The following is a 20,101-nucleotide window of genomic DNA, read 5'->3' as shown; positions in this document are numbered from 1 at the left end:
ATGGTGGGATCCATCACCAGTGACAATTTTACTTTTGCCAAAATAAGGAATAGAGTTAGAGAGTTTATCTGCATCACCAGTCACGTAAGTTGTTGCCCCCTAAGTCAACAAACCAAGCACTTTGATCATTCTGGTTTAATTTCAATTCTGACAAGGCGGATATCAACAGATCTTTAATCTCTCCACTGTCTCTGATATTGGTGAAATTTCTTTTGGGTTCTGTCTGTGAAGCCTTTCCTTTATTTTCTAAATTGTGCCAACAATTCGCCTTGATATGCCCTCTTTTGTTACAAAGGAAGCAAGTGGAGATGGATCTTTGTCTCTGTGCATGAGTCATGGGGAGCAAACCACGTCCTCTGTGTCCACTTCGCCCTTACCCCCCTCGTCCTCTTCCTCGACCGTAAGTCACCCATGTGGCAAGAATTTCTTGGAAATTTGTATGAACATGAGTTTCTTCAGAAAAATCCTTCAAAGTCATTTCATACTGAATTAATTTAGCTTGTAACTCATCAAAGGTAGGAAGGGCAGGTAGACACAATAGTGAAGTAACGATCATATGGTAGTCAGATCCCAATCCACTCAGAGTTTGTTGCACCATATCACTGTCACTTACCGCATATCCTATAACTGCAAGTTGGTCTGTGATAATCTTCATCTTGTTCAGATATTCCATGATGGTCATGAAATCTTTTTTTAGCAACTGAAATTCTCTATTGAGAAAAACCATCCTCGCTTGTAAAACCTGTGAATACGTCTGAACCAATCTCTCCCAGAGTTGCAGGGTTGTACAATTGTCAGGAATGGCAACAAGGACCTCTTGGGACAGGGTAAAAGTGATATATGCAACTACTGATTGATCTTTCCTTTCCCAATTGAGATACTCCAGATTTTTAACATACACAATTGAACTTACCCCTTTGCTATCTTTCTCTTCTCTCGTAACAAACTCTAGTGGTACTGGAGTGGTTCCATCCAGGTGGCCTAAGAGTCCTTGGCTCCTTATAAAAGGGATGATTTGTCTCTTCCAGATCAAGAAGTTTGAGGTGTTTAGCTTCTCGGAAATAAGCTGATTGAGAAAACTCAAAGAAATGCTCGATTGAGAGGAATGAGAGTCCATGAAGAGAAAGGAGGGAGGAGAAAATTAACAATAATAATCATGAAGTGAAATGCTCAGTTTGTTGCAGAGAAGGGTACTGGTCACCCTTTTTTTTGGCTCGGCTATCACTTTTCAAGAGATTGACGATAAAAAAAAAATCCCTTTCCTCCTTTTATAAGGCTTATGTTTGAAGCAATAAAAAATTGAACAAATAGCAGACAAAACACAGGTAAAATAACACGAACAGTCAACTGTTTTCTGAATACCAAATGGGACAACGAGAATAGAAAAACAAAATGGAGATAGAGACGCTGGTTATGAATGAATTGATACTTCAATCAAAGAAAAAGAACACGCAGAAGGGAAAATGCCTCAGATCTGCTGCAAAGATGCGATCAGATCTGGATATATCAGACGAAGAAGGAGGAGAACTAAATATTGAAGAATATTTAAGATATTTTCAAGTATAAACGATCAGACCAAAACAGATCGACTTTAGGGACTCACGTGAAACGTGAGTCCACTAGAAAATCAGGGAGAGAAACGAGGGATGAGGGAACTGATCCTTTTGGATGTTTCAAAGTTTCACGTTACCATGATGAAATTAGAGATTTCACGTGAAACGTGAATCCACAAAGAGGAGATAAAGGAGAGAAACATGATTCATGTTACCGTGATGAAATTAGGGATTTCATGTGAAGCGTGAATCCACAGAGAGGAGAAAAACACGAGAAATGAAGAACACGAGAGAGATAAAACCTCAAACCTCTAGTTCTGGTTGAACCCTTCTTTGAAGCCCCTTCGATCCTGGATCTCAGCTTTGATACCATGAAAGTTTGAGAGGAACCTGTGAAATGAGAAAGGAGGAGAAAGAAATAGAAGAACAGAGGGTGCGGCTGTCACGATTTCAATCAATGAAATCGTGACCTAAACATTGTATTAATAAGTGTAAATGAACAATATGGGTCCAGGTCTGGTGTAATGTCCGGACCCGAAAGACCCAAAAAGAAATAAAACATACAATGGACCATACTTAAGACTCGGGTCCTAATATTCAGACTGTACATACAATGGACCCGGGTCTTAATATCCAAAATATATCCAGAATACACTTTTTCATGGATGGATATAGAGAAAGAATAAACACATGAAAAACTGACATTCACATGCCCAGATTGTGCTTTGGAGAGCTAATAAGCATGAAATGCTAAAACAATTCAGGCTTTGGAGAAGAAAGACGGAGGGAGAGTCAATATTCATGGAAGAGGGACAAGAGAAAGGCATGATGAAGAGGGATTCTGGAAGATGTAAATACCCTTCTCTTTGAGTCAGTTTTGTTGGATAGACAAGCTGGGGTTAGGCAGACCCCCTATCAGGCAAACAAAAAAAACATTAAAGAAGATTACATCAGGATGTCATCGAGAACCAAGGACATGAAGGATTCGGAACAACCGGTTTCCTAGCCAAAACTCATGTCACCCTCAAATCCCTTCTCCCAAAACCCCATTCTCTTATTTGATTTTGACAATACAAAGAGAAAAGCATACATTTAAAATATCTCGCCAAAAATCCTTTTTACTTCTCAGCCACCCGAAAAGCATACATTTCCTCTCTCTCTCTCTCTCTCTCTCTCTCTCTCTCTCTCTCTCTCTCTCTCTTACATTAGTGCCAAGATGTGCACAAGATTCAAAATGCAGGAAGAATTTAGCTGGTGTGCTCCATTTCCTCGTGAATACCTCCACTTGTAGGCCTGAGAATTTAAAAAACAGGGGATCAATTGACTATACACTAACGGTGGAGTCAAAGAAACTCAAAACAAACGATCTTGACATTCCAAAAAAGTACCAAACAAGAATGATATAATATAAAGGAAGATTGTATGCCTAATCTACGATCTTCACAGGTTTCAAATGAAGTCCAAACGATATACTTACAATCCAGTTAAGAGTTTAATGCTGTCATATAAGAACCATTGCATTGTAATGACAGGTCCCACAATGGTGATTCGTATAGGAAGACTTCTAGTGAATAAATTGCCAAGCCCAATCCTCCTAACCGCCTGCAAATGGACCACGAAACAAAGCTAAAACCATTGCTCTGGTACACACAGCATGACTATGGTAAGGCTTGCAGAGATGTGATGATGCTAAGTGAAAAAACCAAAAGGAAACAACAAGCGTAGGAAAAAACCTGAAAAACGTTATCAGCCTTTCTATTATAAAGAGAAGCAACAACATTGTCTGCAGGATTTGAAACAATTGTACCAACAGAGCCAGCCACATAGCCAGCCGCACAGGTGACACCAAGCTGTTGCATTCTTAAACAATCCTCCTTCCTTCTTCGAATAACACTATGGTATAAAAAATCTACTGTGTGCTCAAACGTTGAGAACATGATGATGGAAACTGCCCAAAATTGAAACCAGATTAAAATATTAAAAGGAGTTATACCATACATGTAAAATATCTTTTTACAATACACATGAGAGAGGAAGAACATATGAAGAAGATGACACCCACTTAATACATTTTGACAAAGCAAACAAGCAGTAGAACGAGAAATACTGCCAAAGTATGTTAAAACCTAAGCATCCCATATCATTAGTTCAGAATCAACGTTTAGGTGCCAATTACTAAATGCACAAAAGAATGTCCCAGGTAGAAGCACTTCAGCATTGGAGCTTTCTACAGGGAATAGTACTCTAATCAAACAGTTGAGAAGAAAATGGTTTTGTTTTTTCATTTTTTTCCCATTTCTTATTGTCCTAGTAAAAAGGAAAGACAATTAGCAGAATTAAGAACAAAGCATCGGCTGCATATAAGAATCAAAAGGTAAGATTTCTGTATTGGATCATAGGTGTAGCCCAAGAGCAGATGTTTCTGACAAAAGCTAGTCAACAAAATGGGCATTTTAGAGAGAGAGAGAGAGAGCATGCGTCTTCTAACATATATTTCCTTTATTTCTATGCGGCCTTGCAAAATATCCTCAATCAAAAGCTTGGAAATTTTAAGATGTAGTTTCCTCAAGAAAATGGATGGGGCATTTACATGGAAGATTCCGTGCCCAAAGTGGGGGAAGACCCCTGTAAAACCTGCAGTAACAAAGGCATTTTCAGATTAGCACCAGATAGGTGAAGCTAAAACATCTGCAATAATTTTGGGAAACAAGCAAAGAGACTTTTCCTCACCCTGGTATACCTTCAGCGGCATACAACTTTGGGAAACCATCAACCAAACCTTTTGCATAGTTAGGTTGAGCCTGAACACGAATTTTCACTGCCTCAAAAGGACAGAGTGCAATATCCGCGATCACTTGAGCAGATGCACTGCCAAGGAAATAAATCAAAGTTCTAGGTCTCCCAATCATGGATGGAGTCGATGGACCAAGCACATCAGCATACATCTTCTTAAAATATTCATAGAGGCCAAACTTGCAACCTCCTTGTGCACCATATCCATATAACTTCCCAGCCCAACCTCTCCAAAGCCCTGAAGGACCTTGTTCCTTCAATAATACATTAAAACCCGAAAAAATGCTATTGTATTTGGCTGGGTTCACCTACAAAGAGAAACATCTTAAAATGAATCATTTACCAAGCGAAATAATCATTTTACTTTGAGTACCATAATCTTATGGACTCACTGAAGTTTTTTAGACAAGAAGTATTTTCTACAGAAAAAGCAACTAAGAAGACAAGTCCTGGAGGACGCTACACACCATTAGACATATACACTCCAAATATAGAAAGCTTCAATTGTGTGTATGCACTGACAAACACGTATGCACACTCACCACAATAAGCATAAATACTTGTATGCTTGCGATGGCAAGGGTTAGTTGGTGTTCCTCTTCTTTGTTCTATTATGCCCAGGCAAGAAGGAATGCAATACAAGTGTAGGGGACAATTTTCTTATTGAAGTATGGGCACTGAAGCTCTCATTGCATTAAAAGCAGAGACTCTCAGCTTATACACATCATAATCAGAATTTTAAAACATGAAACAACACAACATATTGAGTAACATTAAAAGGGGATAAACTTTGCCACAGTCGATTGTAAATACAATCAACTTAGCAAACACTTTTTTTCGTCACATCTAACATCATCGTAGATGTGATCTACATGTTTTATTTAGTGGGAACCTACTTTTGGATTGCCGGAATCCGACCTGGATACAGGTTTTTCCGGTGATCCAAAAATCAAACGGCTATGAATTCATTGATTTTTCCTGATTCATAAAAACATGTTTTTTTGTTTGAAAAAACATGATCCAAGGGCCGATTCCTACTAAATCGAGTATGCTGGACACATCTATGAGGTTATATTGAGTAAAAACAACTCGCATCATGAGATTCCAACTCAATTGTAGGTACAATCGATTGTAGCAAATATAAATCCTATTAACACGTTAACAAAATAGAATCGTTTAGCCTGTTGGGCTGATGGAATCAAAAGCTCATTCCATGAAACTGGAAACTTTACTTCTACCGTCGATTAGTTCAGATACAAACAGCTAGATTCCACCAAAACGATGAAACAGCAATCACAGTAGACAGTTAATGGTGTGCTTTCCTCTGTTCGCGGAATGGGGGCACCACAAATCAAGACAAAAGTTTGATTCCACAGACTTCGCTTCCAATTCCCACAAACCAAACAGGGCCATTCAGAATACTAGAAAAAGGAAGCATACGAAATAAAGAAGATAAAACACTAAAGCATAAGACCAATGTAACCTACATACTTGACCACCATCGTTCAAACCGCCAACGGTAAACGTGATTAGAGTTAGAGGGGCGTCTAATGATACATCCAATAGATGCATATCGCCATTTTATAGATTCCACCCACTCAGGCTATCAGAAACTTATCATGCCAAAAGAATGAGCAAAGCCAACAAAATCGTCGATAACAAATCATTTTATCGATCCACAGTATCGACTTAAGTTAAAAAAAAAACACGCATATTTGCTAACAGTAGCGTCAACTACCAGTCATCGGATAACGACGTCCATGCACCTCACAGATCCAACTAATTCCGAATCAATTTCAACGACATTTCCGAACAAACGATCGAAAATAACAGCAGCGCATCAATTCCATTCCAAGAAAAGGAAACCACCCACGAAACAGACAAATCCACTCGAGAAAACGAGAGAGAGAGAGAGAGAGAGAGAGAGAGAGAGAGGGAAAACGAACAAAAAAGTACCGATCGGAAGATTCACCTGCATGTTAACTTTCAAGACATCCAAGGGCGTGACGGCGAGGTGAGTCATCCCGGCACTCAGTATCCCCCCGACCGCACAAACCCCGTAATACGCAGGCGAGAACATCCTCAAGCCCTCCTTGCAGCTTCCCTCGCACCCCCTCATCATTCTCGTCGTCTCCATCACGCCCCAAAACGTTTAAACCCTAAACCACCATCGATCCCTTCTCCCTCAAACCGAAAGCCCCAAGCTTCGATCTTGCCCTGCACTTCAACAAGGAGGAGATCAAGCCCGAAACCCTAACAATAGAGGGATAAGAAGAGAGCCGAGAAGAAGAAGAAGAAGAAGGAGGAGGAGGAGGAGGAGGAGAGAGCATCATCGTGGACGACATGGACGTGGTTTATCGTCGGGAGAGCGTCCACGTACGTGCCCACCCGAGTCTTCGGACTCGCGCTCCGGCGCTCTTTTATGGGAGTGACGATGGCCTCTGGTATTGCCTACTAAATGACGGAATTACCCTCATTCTTTCACTTCAATGACTGAACTTTAGCGCCGTGGGCCCCGCATGTTTGCGCTCGACTGGTCTTCCTGCTATCTTGGGGGGAAGGCCTACGTGGGCAACTTCAGGAGATGACATTTGGCACAAGATACTTGGAGCAAAAAATCAAAACCCATATCCGAATCCGATTATAATCTGATATGATATGGTCTCAGCTTACCAAAATCTGACTAAATGAAGCAGGATGTCAGATAAAACCGATCCATTGACATCCCTATTTAGAAACCCGGCTGATGGTCCGATTCAGATCAAAGAAAAGTCCCAAACTTTCAGATAGGGACACTCTTGATGGAAAAGAGATAGACCCCTTCCTCCGAAAGGGACTCGAAGGGTTCAGATATGGGCAGGATCATGGTTGGTTTGAGTCCATGTTTGAATCTTAAGTGTTAAGTCTTCATCTGAATTTCAATTTGAAGTAGATCCAATAAAGTGGTTTTGAAGCCGAATCCAGATCTTTTAGGGTACTATCGGATCTGATGAAAAAAAATGAAAAATACGAATAGAAAAACTGTTCTCAAACAGAATTGGGATATGTAAAGGGTCACAGTGTAAATTTCACATTTGAGTTCTATTTTAAATCCATATCCAGAAAAGATGTATTGTGTTTGGATTGAAGGTATGAATAAATTCAATCTATTTGCATATGACCTTCAAGAGGGCATTCCTCGCTTAATAGGACGACTCTATGGGCATGATCAAGCATAACTTTACCACCAAAGAGATAAGAACTTTCAACATCAATTCGAAGATCAGTTGATGGTTGCATGTCATAACTAAGAGCACCACGAAAGAGAAAAGAACTTTCAGCTCTCAATTCGAAGACCAGTTGATGGCTGCATATCATAACTAAGAGCACCACCCAGACATGTTCGTCGACCCTTAGGCATTCACTCACCTAACCCCGAGTCACCATACTGGGTTAAAAAGATAATTCTTGAAAGAATTAACCTTAACTCACACGCCCTTCTGCACATTCAAACGTTACGCATAAAAAAACTCATCAAAGTCTAGAGGTTTTTAACCAAATCCTCAAAAGCAAGATCCTCTGATCTGCTGGCATTGCTTAACCAAACATCGCTTCATGTCTGTGCTGCCATATACCATTGTATCAATGATGATATTGTTGTCTATCATATATCATGCTACTACCGCATGTCACCGATCAAGTCAAAGCATATTACATGTTCCTATACTCGATGCATTTTTTCACTCAATAAAACTCTACACTATGTATGCCCCCATTCCGAAAGCTCAATTCGAGACATTATAAATCCATATCAAGCTCCAAAAAGACAATTTCAATGTTATCAACAGTAGAAAGGGACAGGTTTGAGTTGGATATGGCAACATATAATATCTTTAGTCAAATTGGTTTTGCGCAACCATTAGCTTATCCAGTGAACAAGCAATGTGATCCAAATTAAGGAAAACAAACAAAGGTTAGGGTGCCACTCCAAGTCAAACCCCATAAGTGGTTTCCTGGACCAAGTTCCAACGAAATTCAGATCCGACTATGAAACAATCTGGCCAAGAGTTGGACTAGATAGTTCCGGTCCTGATTTAACTAGCGGATCCAGATTTCCAAGAACTGCTTTTCCCCTGTGACTTTCATAGAAAGAAATCGATGAGAAAAAAAGCAATTGAAAACTGGGTAATTCCTTAATTCTGGCCACCTTTTACCGAAAATTCTTGGTCAGGAGCATACTTTTAAATAACCCCAACATCTAGACCTATAGCTTCACACACAAAAAACGCCAGATAGAGAACTTGGTTAACTTCTATAAATTTTGTGTGAAAATTCTATTTTGCTTTTCCTCGAAACACATGATTGTCCTTTTCTTCAATGTGGGCAGAAACAAGAGTGAAGGGCATTTTTCATCGTTCAAAAATACTTAACTCAGGTTTAAGTGGATGAAAGGACAGGAATTCACCGTACGTCTCACTGATAATTGTCAGAGAATAAGTCTAAAAAAAATCAAGTAGGCGTCAAGAATTTCATGAAAGAGATGCTATCTAAGAAAAGTCATGCAAAATAAAAAAAATCTACCTTAGAGATTTTTGGCTGATTTTCTAAAAAGTACACTTTTTTTATAGAAAACATTCCTCCATACCTACTAAGATAAATTTTATTTTTACACATCATCACCCATCTCAGCACATCGACCCACCATCCATCTCACCCTCACCCCCACCCACCACCACCACCACCACCACCACCACCACCATCCTCTTCCTCCTCTCTCATTTTTTCACATTTTCCCACTCTATTTTTCTCATGCTACACAAACAGCAAAAAAAACTTTCATTTGAAAAACTTCATATAAAAAATTCCCTTTTTTGATAAAAAACCTTCTTTTCCTATGAGAATTTTTCTCTTCCAATCATGCCCTAAGTGAAAATTCCCTTCAAAAAATTTCTTCACATAATGGCCGCGATAAGGCTGTAAGAGAGAGAGAGAGAGAGAGAGAGAGAGAGAGAGAGAGAGATGGGAATGAGCCATACAATAGTCTATGAATATCATAATTGCCTTGACGAGTTAGCTTTGATGTACATGCATTTTTAATGGCAAGTATTAGGAAAACTAACGAAAAGATTTTTGCCAAACAACAACAAAGCAATCCCTTTATTTCTTGGACAGAGACAGCCGCTACCATCTTGCTAATTATGAGCAGAACAACATACGTACTCTCTTGTGCCTTACACTGAACCAGGCAAACATACACTGTACAGGAAATGATAAATCTTGTCTACATGCTCAATGAAAATCCAAGTCGCATGTTCCAAAGCATTACAAAAGAAGGAAAAACAGCCAACCTTCTCAAATGACAATATTAAGGACAGGTCGATATATGATGCCCAACTGCACATGCCTCACATAATTTATAAAAGATTCGCTAGATTCAGACCTTCTCTGTTATTGGATTGCAGGGTGCAGCGCATATGAACCAAAAGATGAGCCACCATTAAAGTTGCTTGATGGATGATTTTCAGATCTCTCATAGCAATAATCGTATAGATTTGAAGAAGAACCAGCGATCACTGGAGTGTTGGAAGCTTTCATGTTGCTAGATGGCACGAGTGACGGTATCAGCACTTAGTGATCAGCACTCAAAGAAGTTGAACGGGTGGAGCGTATGGAGTCAGGGGAATTAGAAACTTCAGACTCAGACTCGCTGATAATACTAGTAATGTCATGTATACTAGGCCGAAGTCTGTCCTTAGTTACTGAATTGAGGCGGATGAAGTACTTCTGTGCATGGCTAGCAACTTGGGTTGGGGTCCTTGTTACCACAAAATTCCTTGAAATGCTTCTCCAATCACCCTTACCATACGCTTTGAGGCCCATAAGAAATAACCTGCATTGGAAAATACTGAGGTGCATTAAATCACATTTGACAAGTCACTAACATGGCTCATGTAAATGATCTGGAGGATGCAAACATAAGAGAATCATGATGCCATAATTCAAACATTAAAGAAAATATGCAAAATTGTATACAGGTAATACAGAAGTTCTTAGAAACAAAAAGGGTAACAATTGGAATTGTAATTATAACTATCAGCCCTTGGTATCAACTTTACCATTGCCAGTGGAATTAGAAATGGCCAATTAGGCTACTACACTTAAAAGAAACCAACGGAAGTCACTTAAAGTAGGCGGCAGATCTGACACACAAAAGCTAAGAACTGGTTTCTTAGGAATGAAGAAATTGCGAGTATTTATCAATAACTGCAAATGTGGAGAATCATGATGGCTTAAAAGAAAAAAAACTTTGAGGATATGTGATGGGCACTATTTCCGAATCTCAATCTTATTATTATTATTATTATTATTATTATTATTATTATTATTATTATTACTCTCATGCCTTAGGTTGACGCCTCAAGGCGAGGCACGCCTTTTGCGCCTTGAGGCGTGCTTTTAACAACACTGGATACAAGGCTAGATTAGTTGTCAAAGGTTATTCACAAGAATATAAAATTGATTACGAAAAAACCTTTGCACCGGTAGCTACAATGACTAGTGTTAGAACTCTCATAGCCATTGCATCCATTCAAAAATGTTCTATTTACCAATTAGATGTAAAAAATGCTTTCCTTAATGTTGATCTTTGTGAAAAAAGTATACATGGATTTTTCATTGGGATTTAATATTGAAAAAGAAAAAATTTTAAAACTAAAAAAGGTGTTATATGCTCTTAAACAATCGCCTAAAGCTTAGTATGACAAATTTAGTGATGTTATGATAAGTTTGGGTTTTCGGTCTTGTTATACTGATATTGCTCTCTTTGTTAAGAATACAAGTATAGATATCACAATATTGTTGTTGTGCGTAGATTATATGATAATTATAGAAAGTGATAAAAAGAGAGTCAAATTTAAAATGTTTTAAAAGAAAATTTTAATGTCTGATTTGGGTTTCTTGAGATATTTTCTAGGTATTGAGGTCGCCTATTCTCCCAGAGGTTATATATCCTATCACAAATGAAATTGATAGCTGACATTTGTACCGAGTCAGAGATTTCATATGATAGGAAGGTGAAAACTCATGAAATTGTTAATGCAAAGTTAAGGCTTGAAGATGGGACACTCTAGAAGATTCCATACCATATCGACAGTTGATTGGATCTCTCACATACCTATCCATTATCAAACATGACATAGCCCATGTGGTTCATGCAGTCAATCAGTTCCAACATACACCAACCATTGTGCACATGAGTAGAGTACTAAGGATCATTAGATATATTAAAAATTCAACAAGCAAAGGGCTTTTCTTATCCTTATCCTCATACTCCTCTCTAGATTTACTTTCTGATGTTGACTGAGGATGAAATCCTAATGATAGAATCTCAAACACTGATTTTTGTGTGCTTTTATGTGAATCCTTGGTCTCTTGGAGGTGCAAAAAACAGCAAAAGGTCTCATTATCTTCTACTGAAACTGAGTATCGGTCAATGACTATGACAACAATGAAACTTATATGGTTAAGCAATATTCTTAAAGACATGGGCATTGTCATCTCAAAACCATTAAAGATGTGTTGCAATAATAACTATGTTACCGCGACACGACAGATTGGTCGGCGTACCCTTGTCGACACGGGCACGGCTACCGAACGCGGTATAGGTATGTCGCAGGTCGTGTCTGGTCTCAAACCTTTTTTTTCAAAAAAATTATCCGATAACCCTCCCCCTCTCTCTCTCATCTCTCGAAACCCTCACTTTTTGTCCAGAGGAGAAAGGGCGTGTGTGTGTGAGAGAGAGAGAGAGAGTCACCGATCATTGGAGCTCTTCCTTCTCTTCTTCTTCTTCTTCTTGCATTAACTTTCGAGAGAGAGGAAAGAGAGGGGAGAACTTCTTGCATTAACTTTTAAGAGAGGTCGGGTCTAGTCTCAAACCATTTTTTTTTCAAAAATTTTACCCAATAACCCCCCCCTCTCTCTCATCTATTGAAACCCTCGCTTTTTGTCCAGAGAGATAGAGAGAGAGAGAGAGAGAGACTCTAGGATCATTGGGGCCCGACTCTTCTTCTTGTGTTAACTTTCGAGAGAGAGGAAAGGGAGGGGAGAACTTTTGAGAGAGAAAAAATGAAGGTTTTGGAGTTTGGATAGATCCAAAACCTGGTCCAGACCCAAACTCTTATATATATATATATATATATATATATATATATATATATATATATATATATATATATATATATATATAGTCGTGTCTCCGTACCCATATTTTTTGAAATTACCATGTCGTACCCTCCATACATGTACCCGCACCCGTACCCCAGTGGCATAGGATAATAAAAGTGTAATCTACATTGCGAGCAATCACACCTTATATGAGCGTACAAAACACATAAAGATGGACCGTCATTATGTACGTGATGAATATTTATGATGAACTATCGAATTAACGTATGTCACCTCTAAGTACCAGCTTGCAAATTTCTTCATCAAAACCACTGTTCATTTTTCTTCTCAACAAACTTTTGGTGATCCTACCGTAAGTTTGAAGGGGATGTCAAAAAAAAATATATATATATATATATATATATATATTGTTATGTAAATTGTATTTCTCATTAGGGGCATTTTAGTCTTTTTACTCTTGTAAATAGGTACTATCCATTAGGGATAGTTTCATCTTTTGGACAAATTCAATTTATTGGTGATACTTCGGGTACAGGTAGGTAAAACCAGTTAGTATGCACACTTGATGTTTACAAATAGTCAAAGGGAGAGATCCTACAATTAAAAAGTAGCAAGGAAACCCGAGGAAAATCGATGAAGAACATTTTGAGATTTTCCTTTCGCTAATTGCATCATAGAGTGGGCGTGTAGAGGTGGCAAAAGATGTATAACACTTATACAAAAAGGGAGGAGATAGTAGAGAAATGTGAAAAGAGAGAGTAAGAGAATGACATAAGTCACAAGCTTGATCATTCTTCAGTACTATCATCATTCAACCTCATTCCAAATACATGGGGATTCTTGAGCATTGATGACAAGTAAATTTTTTGCAGGGAAAACTGTCAAAAGCTCAAATGCACAATAAATTGATACCAACACAAGGGACCAAACCGCCCTAACCATATGCATGAGGAACACAACAAAAGATGATGAGAGCATTAATGGTACAGGTGCACCCATACATACACAATACAACACCGCAAGGGTCACCCCCGTGGTGAGGGGGGTAGTTGTTCGTAGCTTTCAGAGGTGGGCCACATAAGGCAAGGCAGTCATAGGGCCCCACCCAGTGTTTCCTCGCTTTGCAAGGGTTCCTCATCATAAAAAAATACAGCACTAGAAATGTAGACGTAAAATTGGCCATCTTAATGCACGCTTGCACATACTCACACATGCATTTGCAGTTTTGCTCAGGAGAGAATTCAAGAAAGAGTTTGCAGAGGAGGAAGTCTGGAAAGAGAGTGGAAACAAGGTTGGAACTCGTTCATTTGCACATGGGAAGAGGGGAAGGCGAGAATCAAGGTGAGAGACAAACGCGATTGGAGGAGAAAAAACAATTGAGCAAAATTAAATGTTGTAAATGAAGTTATATAATATTTAAATATTTTAAAAAATGAAAAAGAAAAAATAATTATTGCCTGGGCAAGAGAAGGTTTCAGAATGCCTTAAAGTTTGACTCACTCCCAAAATCATTCAAGGTGCAAGTGCACATGCACACACACTATGGGGTGGTAGGAGGTGAATGTCTAGCGGTGTAGTTCACTCAGCTAGGATTTTTTGCACAATTGTAATACATAGTTGGAAGAAAATTAGTTTTAAATTTTAGATAGAAAGAAGTTTTTTTATATATATAGCTTTGTCACATCGATATTTTCAAATTACTTGCTTACAAAATAACATGTTATAAACAACAGACACATTCAGTGGACACTTAGCTAGTTAAATAACTTAAATTAATTGTTTTGGGCAGTTTTCACACACATACACAACAATATAAGGTCCAATTAACATTTAATCTATTACCCCATTATTTTCCAAAATATGGTTTGAATTATTGAAAGAATAAAGCATTTTCCCTCCCAGGTATAACGGATTGTGTAACAAGTAATAAAAAAAGTAATGACACTTAGTCTGCATGGATACGACCTGCATGCAAACACGCTTACATGCATACACATGTATTCTGTGTATGCATGTGCACCCATATTCACATGTTTGTCCTTTCAAAATTTTTCTTCATGCCATATTCGTGTTTATGTGACATAAAACCTTCTTTCCTTCAACAGAAGACATGGATCTTTCTGACCTTTCTTACTTCTGCTTCATAAGGAGGGGACTTTTGGCAATTATAACTATAAAATATTACATAACATAAGTAGTTCTGCGTTAATTAGCAATCTTAACTATAAAAGATTGCAAAGTTATTTATGCCTTCACGGCAGAACATATTCATGCAAGCCACAAGATTGCAAAAGATCCTTATTTTCACCGTTCCACAGAGCCATCAACTGTATACACCCTATAGAGCACCCCCTTGTGCTCAAATTCGACCTTGAAAAACACATACAAAGTAAACCAGACGTTCCAAAAACTCATCAGTGGAGTTGTTTGGGAGAAGGGTATCGGAAGAGTTGGAAGGGTGTCAAGGTCCAAACGGATTTGGAGTGTGTTTGAAAGAGGGAAGTGGAGGGAAGCATAAATATTGGTTGGGAGCAAGGTTATCGAAAACGCTATAGGACTCGAGGAAGCGTGCATTTCGAAAGCGTGATGCATCGCTTCTGAAATGCGAGGGGAAGCGGCCCTTTTAAATGGGAAGCGTGCTTCCCATTATGGGGACATTCGCTTCCCATTTCGCTTTCCCAATCTCTTCTCACTTACTTTCTGCTCGCTTCTCGCTTGCTTCCTAATATCAAAAGGTGATTTTTTTATTTTATTTTATTTTATTTTTTATTTTTTATTTTGGGGGGGGGGGGGGTCTTGGAGCCTTTAACAATTTCTTTTTTTGGCCCAATAATGAAAAAACTCGATTTCTATTCGCTACCCACTTGAATCCTAGGCCGCTTTTCTCTTCGCTTTTGATTCGCTTTTCTTCTCGTTTTCGAGATAATTCTCGGTTCACTTCTAAGTCGTCTCGTGCCTCCTGCTTTCTAAAAATTTAGAAGTGTCTTGCTTCCGCTTCCCAAATCATTTTCCGCTCCCGCTTCTTCGACCAACAACTCTGGTTGGTGACTCGGTCAACTCCAAATATCAAAAATTTCAACTCCTCTAATAAAGAGGAAGTATTTACAACTCCTTGAATCACAAGGATTCTAATGGGTTCTTAAATTTTTGATGGTTCAAAATTTTTACCTCATTTACCTCAATAAATCCTATATTCACCTATTTTACCTCATTATTAACTGCAATAATGATGCAGTTAAGAGGCTAACAACTAAGTGTAGTCAACAGGTCTGCTAATGGACCGGTCAACCAGACCGTTGACCCAACCGGCCCGATCAAAGCCCGGCCAGGAAATTGATGGGTTGGGGCAAGAGCCTGGTTTGGGCCGACCCGTTGGGAAAACCTGGGCCCACAGCTCACCTGTTATGCCTGTGGGCCTAACCGGGCTAATTATATATACATACGGGTCAAGCCGGGCCACCGCTCAATCCGTTTCAGCTCGGTTCGGGTCTAACTTGGACCTAATTTATAAGTCCAAGCCTGGCCCATGACGAGCTTCCCGACTCATTGCCCATCTCTTCTTACCACTACACTCACCTGCAGAAAACTTGAATCCTTGAAAGAGTTATTTATGCTTCCCAACAAAAGAGAATACACAACACCTTTAAAATTCATTTCCCATGAAGTTCAGTTTTTGTATTTCGGCGGACTGAGTGCAAATCCCTCCAACACTGGTTCCCAACAGAGCCTTAGAGGAATTGGGATAAATGTGATCACCTCGCAAACCATGCATCAACAAACAGAAAAAGTCAATTTATCCCTCTCTGTTCTCTCATAGCACTTCATGCCATTAGTTTTAGCCATGTAAGTGAACAACCTATCTTGATTGATAGCGCCCACATATTTGGCAGGAGTTATTGACCATGGAGAGCACGCATATGGTTTTATGCCAACATTCACCTCTCATTTTCCTCTTTTTGACTTAAAATTAATCGAATTTTCTGCTGAAAGATAACATTCAAATTCATCTATAGCATCAATTACGCTCTTCCCATGTCTACAAATTCTGGCATCAAATTATGGAAATATATGCATTGTGAAAGAGAAAGAAAATCATCGTTATTCATACCAAAACCATAAAAATGAAGAGAAAAAAGAGAAAAAAAGGAACGGATGAGAAAAAGGAGAAACCTAACCTATGCTCTTCCGCCGTCCAAGGGACCCCCTTCTTCCTCTCCTGCTCGACCCCCCTCCCTAAGATCGCCTTCTCAAACCCTCCCGACGGCTGCCGGAACACCTGGAATTCCGTCGAGAGCTCCTCCGCCAGCTCGTCCCCCCACTCCCGGACGTAGAGCGGGATCGGGACTGCGCCGGAATCAATCGAATTGACGTCCTCGACGAGCGACTCGTAGTGCCGCTTGACTTTCGGGGCGGTCTTGCCGGGAACCCTAGACGCGATCCTCTCCCACCGATCGGGCGTCTCGGGCCAATAGATCGCGAGGGCGTCCTCGAAGAGCTTGTTCTGGTGGTGCGTCCACTCCGAGAGGAAGGAGGCGGAGGAAGACGAGTAGCCCCACCCCATCCCTCTCTAGGGCACACAGGAAGAGACGAGAAGGGAGAGACGACGAAATGGAAGACGATCCGAGCGAGCGATGCGTCAATGGCGAAAATCTTTCCCAACCCTCACAACCCGCAAGCAATTTATACGCGCTTCTCTGGACACGAATGTAATATTGGCTTTCTACTAAGGGTGGATTTGTAAATACGCATATCCAATTATGAGCCGGACGAGAGCCCCGGTGGGCGCTGTCGAGTGTCTTCGGGACAAAAACGGGTCAGATCTGTGACCTGGTTTCGAATTGGATCCGACTCATATTGCTGCATACGGATGTGAAATTCTTTAGACTTAGTTGGATCGGACTCAATTGTCAAGTGTATTGAAACTTTAGATTTTCAAAAATTCTTTGTTTTAAAAATTAGTTTTTTTCTTAAATTAAATTTAAATCTTTTTTTTGTTTTTCATTCTCATCTAAAGGTTGTTCTTTGCAAAATCTCTAGTCAAAGAAGTTGATTGGAAAAGAGCATAGAAAATGAGATCACTAATTCATAATTTTTTTCTCTTTTATCTAAATTATTTTATAATTATGTCTAAGATAAAGATATTGTAACTGTAACGCCCCAAATTTTTTAACCTTAATTATAGTTCAAATATTGAAATTTCGAGACTATTTTTTTTATAAGTATAAGTAAATCAGATCTTATAACGCGGAAACAATTTTTAAAAACGGTTAAAACTTTTGGCGGGGTTACACTAAAGATAACAATCAAATCAAAATATACGGAATATACACATTTCAAACCACGTACAATATAAGACTGAAATATGAAAAGTTTTAATTTCATTTCAAATCAGAGTATGAAAACAATACTTCAATCTCTACATAATCAAGTACTTAAAATGAAAAGATCATGAATACCAAGATCGCAAGGTAAGAGTGGACAATCGAGGATGCAGCTCGACCAACCCTTCGCTCCAACTACTCATCATACTTTACCTACATTACCTGCCTCCCATAAAATGGGGTCAGACTCGCTAAAGTTTGATAAAGCAACCCAAACTCAAACTTAAGAAAAACATATCAAGCATTTAAAGGTAAAGATATATTATTCATCCATCGTCAAGTGATAGACAAGGGAACAACGTCCTATGAGTCATTCATTTCAAACATTCGAACATAAAGCATTTCATCACTTAATATTTTATTCAACCTTAACTCACGTAATAAAGAATAATCTATATGCATTCAAGTTATACAAGTCATCATATAATATATATATATATATATATATATATATATATATATAACATTCAGACCATTGCATCATTTTCATATGCATTCATAATTCTTATAAACAATAAGTTAAATCACATTTGACCATTCCAACGTGAAACACACACACATACCTTATAAGTAATTTAGTTAGATATTCATGATACATAGGTGTGATATATTTATTCAGACAATCATAATGTAATCATTTGCAATGAAACTATATAGGCGTGATGTATAATTTACTTAATAAGTCAAAAATAATCATTTATAGGCGTGATGTGTCATTCACCTATACGCTAATATAACCATCACAATCATAACCTCATATCAAGATCTAAAATCAATAAGGATCTTATTATTATATCTGAGTTTAATATATAATCATGCTATAATAGAAAAGTCAAATCTATAGATTCATAATTGGTTGTCTCAATCAACTCAGAAGATCATCACAATTCATCATAACATTTCATTTATTCATAATAAATAATTGTAAAATCCATGCCGGATCTCCTGGTCTGGGAAATGTACAACCTCACAAGGAATTACTGCCCTAGATGGATGGTATGCCTGGTCTTGGACAATGCACTTCCTCACAGGAATATACCGTCTTCGCGGGCTACCCGCTCTTAGACAATGCACTCACTCACAGAGACTTACCGCTCTAGCCGAATTACCTAATCTGGTCATGTACACCCTCACAAAGAATCCTTTGAGAACAGTTCTTCAATGGGTACCATATCCAGTGAAAATTATTGTGATACATGCATCAATACAATTGACCACTTTCAAGGTCGATAGCCACCAATAATGGGCACAAGTATATATATATCATCAATATGCATCACATCACTTCGTATGACACTTAAATTACAAGATCACATATTTCATCATTAAGGTTCTATGAATCATAGTTCACTATTGAACTTAAACATTTATCGCATGCATTCATACTTTTATTTCACGTGGCATTTAAATCATATCATACATAAGCATATTATCATACGCATCATATCATCGCCACAAAGAATATTGCACTTCGTAAATTGAACCTCGAAGCATGTGTAAACAAAACATGAGTTCTATACATGCATACGTGAACATGAATATTTCATAATACGAAGCAACTAAACCTCAACATACATAACTCTTACGGAGTTTGAGATTTGTACACACGATAAAAGTCACATGCATTTTTCACCATATGAATCGATATAGCACCTTAGATATAATTGTGTAAGGGTTGGTCAAAATCCCATTGACCATTATACCATACATCATACACATATATTTCTCAAGCAAACAAGATATACAAGTCAAAATAATTTATAACATTCTTATGCATTCTTTTATACAAGAATAAATGAGTCCATCATATGATAAGACAATATATACAACATCTACAGTATGCATCGAACACGACTTATACATATCCATACTAGTTATATGTGTACCATGTATCAAATTCATATAAACACACAAAGCAACATAGTATACGCAAACCAAAGTATGATGGCACACATTGTGTACATATTATACATTCATAAGTGCATATGCATTCAAACTCACACACATGTGTACTTGTAGCAAACACACTCCATATTTCGTTAACTATAATCATGACAAGCATGATCTTCGAACTACAATCACAAGAGTCTTAGATATCCACAACTAAGTGAAGTGTGTTAGCATAACTTGCATTTGCAATTCATTTAGATATTCAGTGCAACATCATGCTTACACAATTAGTGCATAAACATGCTCTCTATAAGTTCAGTT

General features: G+C 38.4%; 2 protein-coding genes across 2 annotated transcripts; both read right to left on the bottom strand.

Annotated features, from left to right (window-relative positions):
- Positions 1-2,615: 2,615 nt before the first annotated feature.
- LOC149832688 (mitochondrial phosphate carrier protein 1, mitochondrial-like) lies at positions 2,616-6,737 on the bottom strand. The gene is made up of 6 exons (XM_090014653.1): positions 6,319-6,737; positions 4,284-4,654; positions 4,144-4,187; positions 3,287-3,501; positions 3,031-3,155; positions 2,616-2,846 (listed from the first exon to the last, which is right to left on the bottom strand). Exons 1-6 carry the CDS (start codon positions 6,481-6,483, stop codon positions 2,801-2,803), a joined length of 966 nt encoding a protein of 321 aa, XP_089870779.1. The 5' UTR covers positions 6,484-6,737; the 3' UTR covers positions 2,616-2,800.
- Positions 6,738-9,452: 2,715 nt separating this feature from the next.
- On the bottom strand, positions 9,453-17,160 carry LOC149832687 (transcription factor DIVARICATA-like). Its single transcript, XM_090014652.1, has 2 exons — positions 16,685-17,160; positions 9,453-10,215 (listed from the first exon to the last, which is right to left on the bottom strand). Exons 1-2 carry the CDS (start codon positions 17,068-17,070, stop codon positions 9,954-9,956), a joined length of 648 nt encoding a protein of 215 aa, XP_089870778.1. The 5' UTR covers positions 17,071-17,160; the 3' UTR covers positions 9,453-9,953.
- Positions 17,161-20,101: the final 2,941 nt, after the last annotated feature.

This window comes from Nuphar pumila, chromosome 7, assembly GCF_984573655.1.
Source record: "Nuphar pumila chromosome 7, dmNupPumi1.hap1.1, whole genome shotgun sequence".
Classification (NCBI taxonomy): domain Eukaryota; kingdom Viridiplantae; phylum Streptophyta; class Magnoliopsida; order Nymphaeales; family Nymphaeaceae; genus Nuphar; species Nuphar pumila.
Note: the sequence above shows the minus strand (reverse complement) of the source record. Positions and strands in the feature narration are given on the sequence as shown.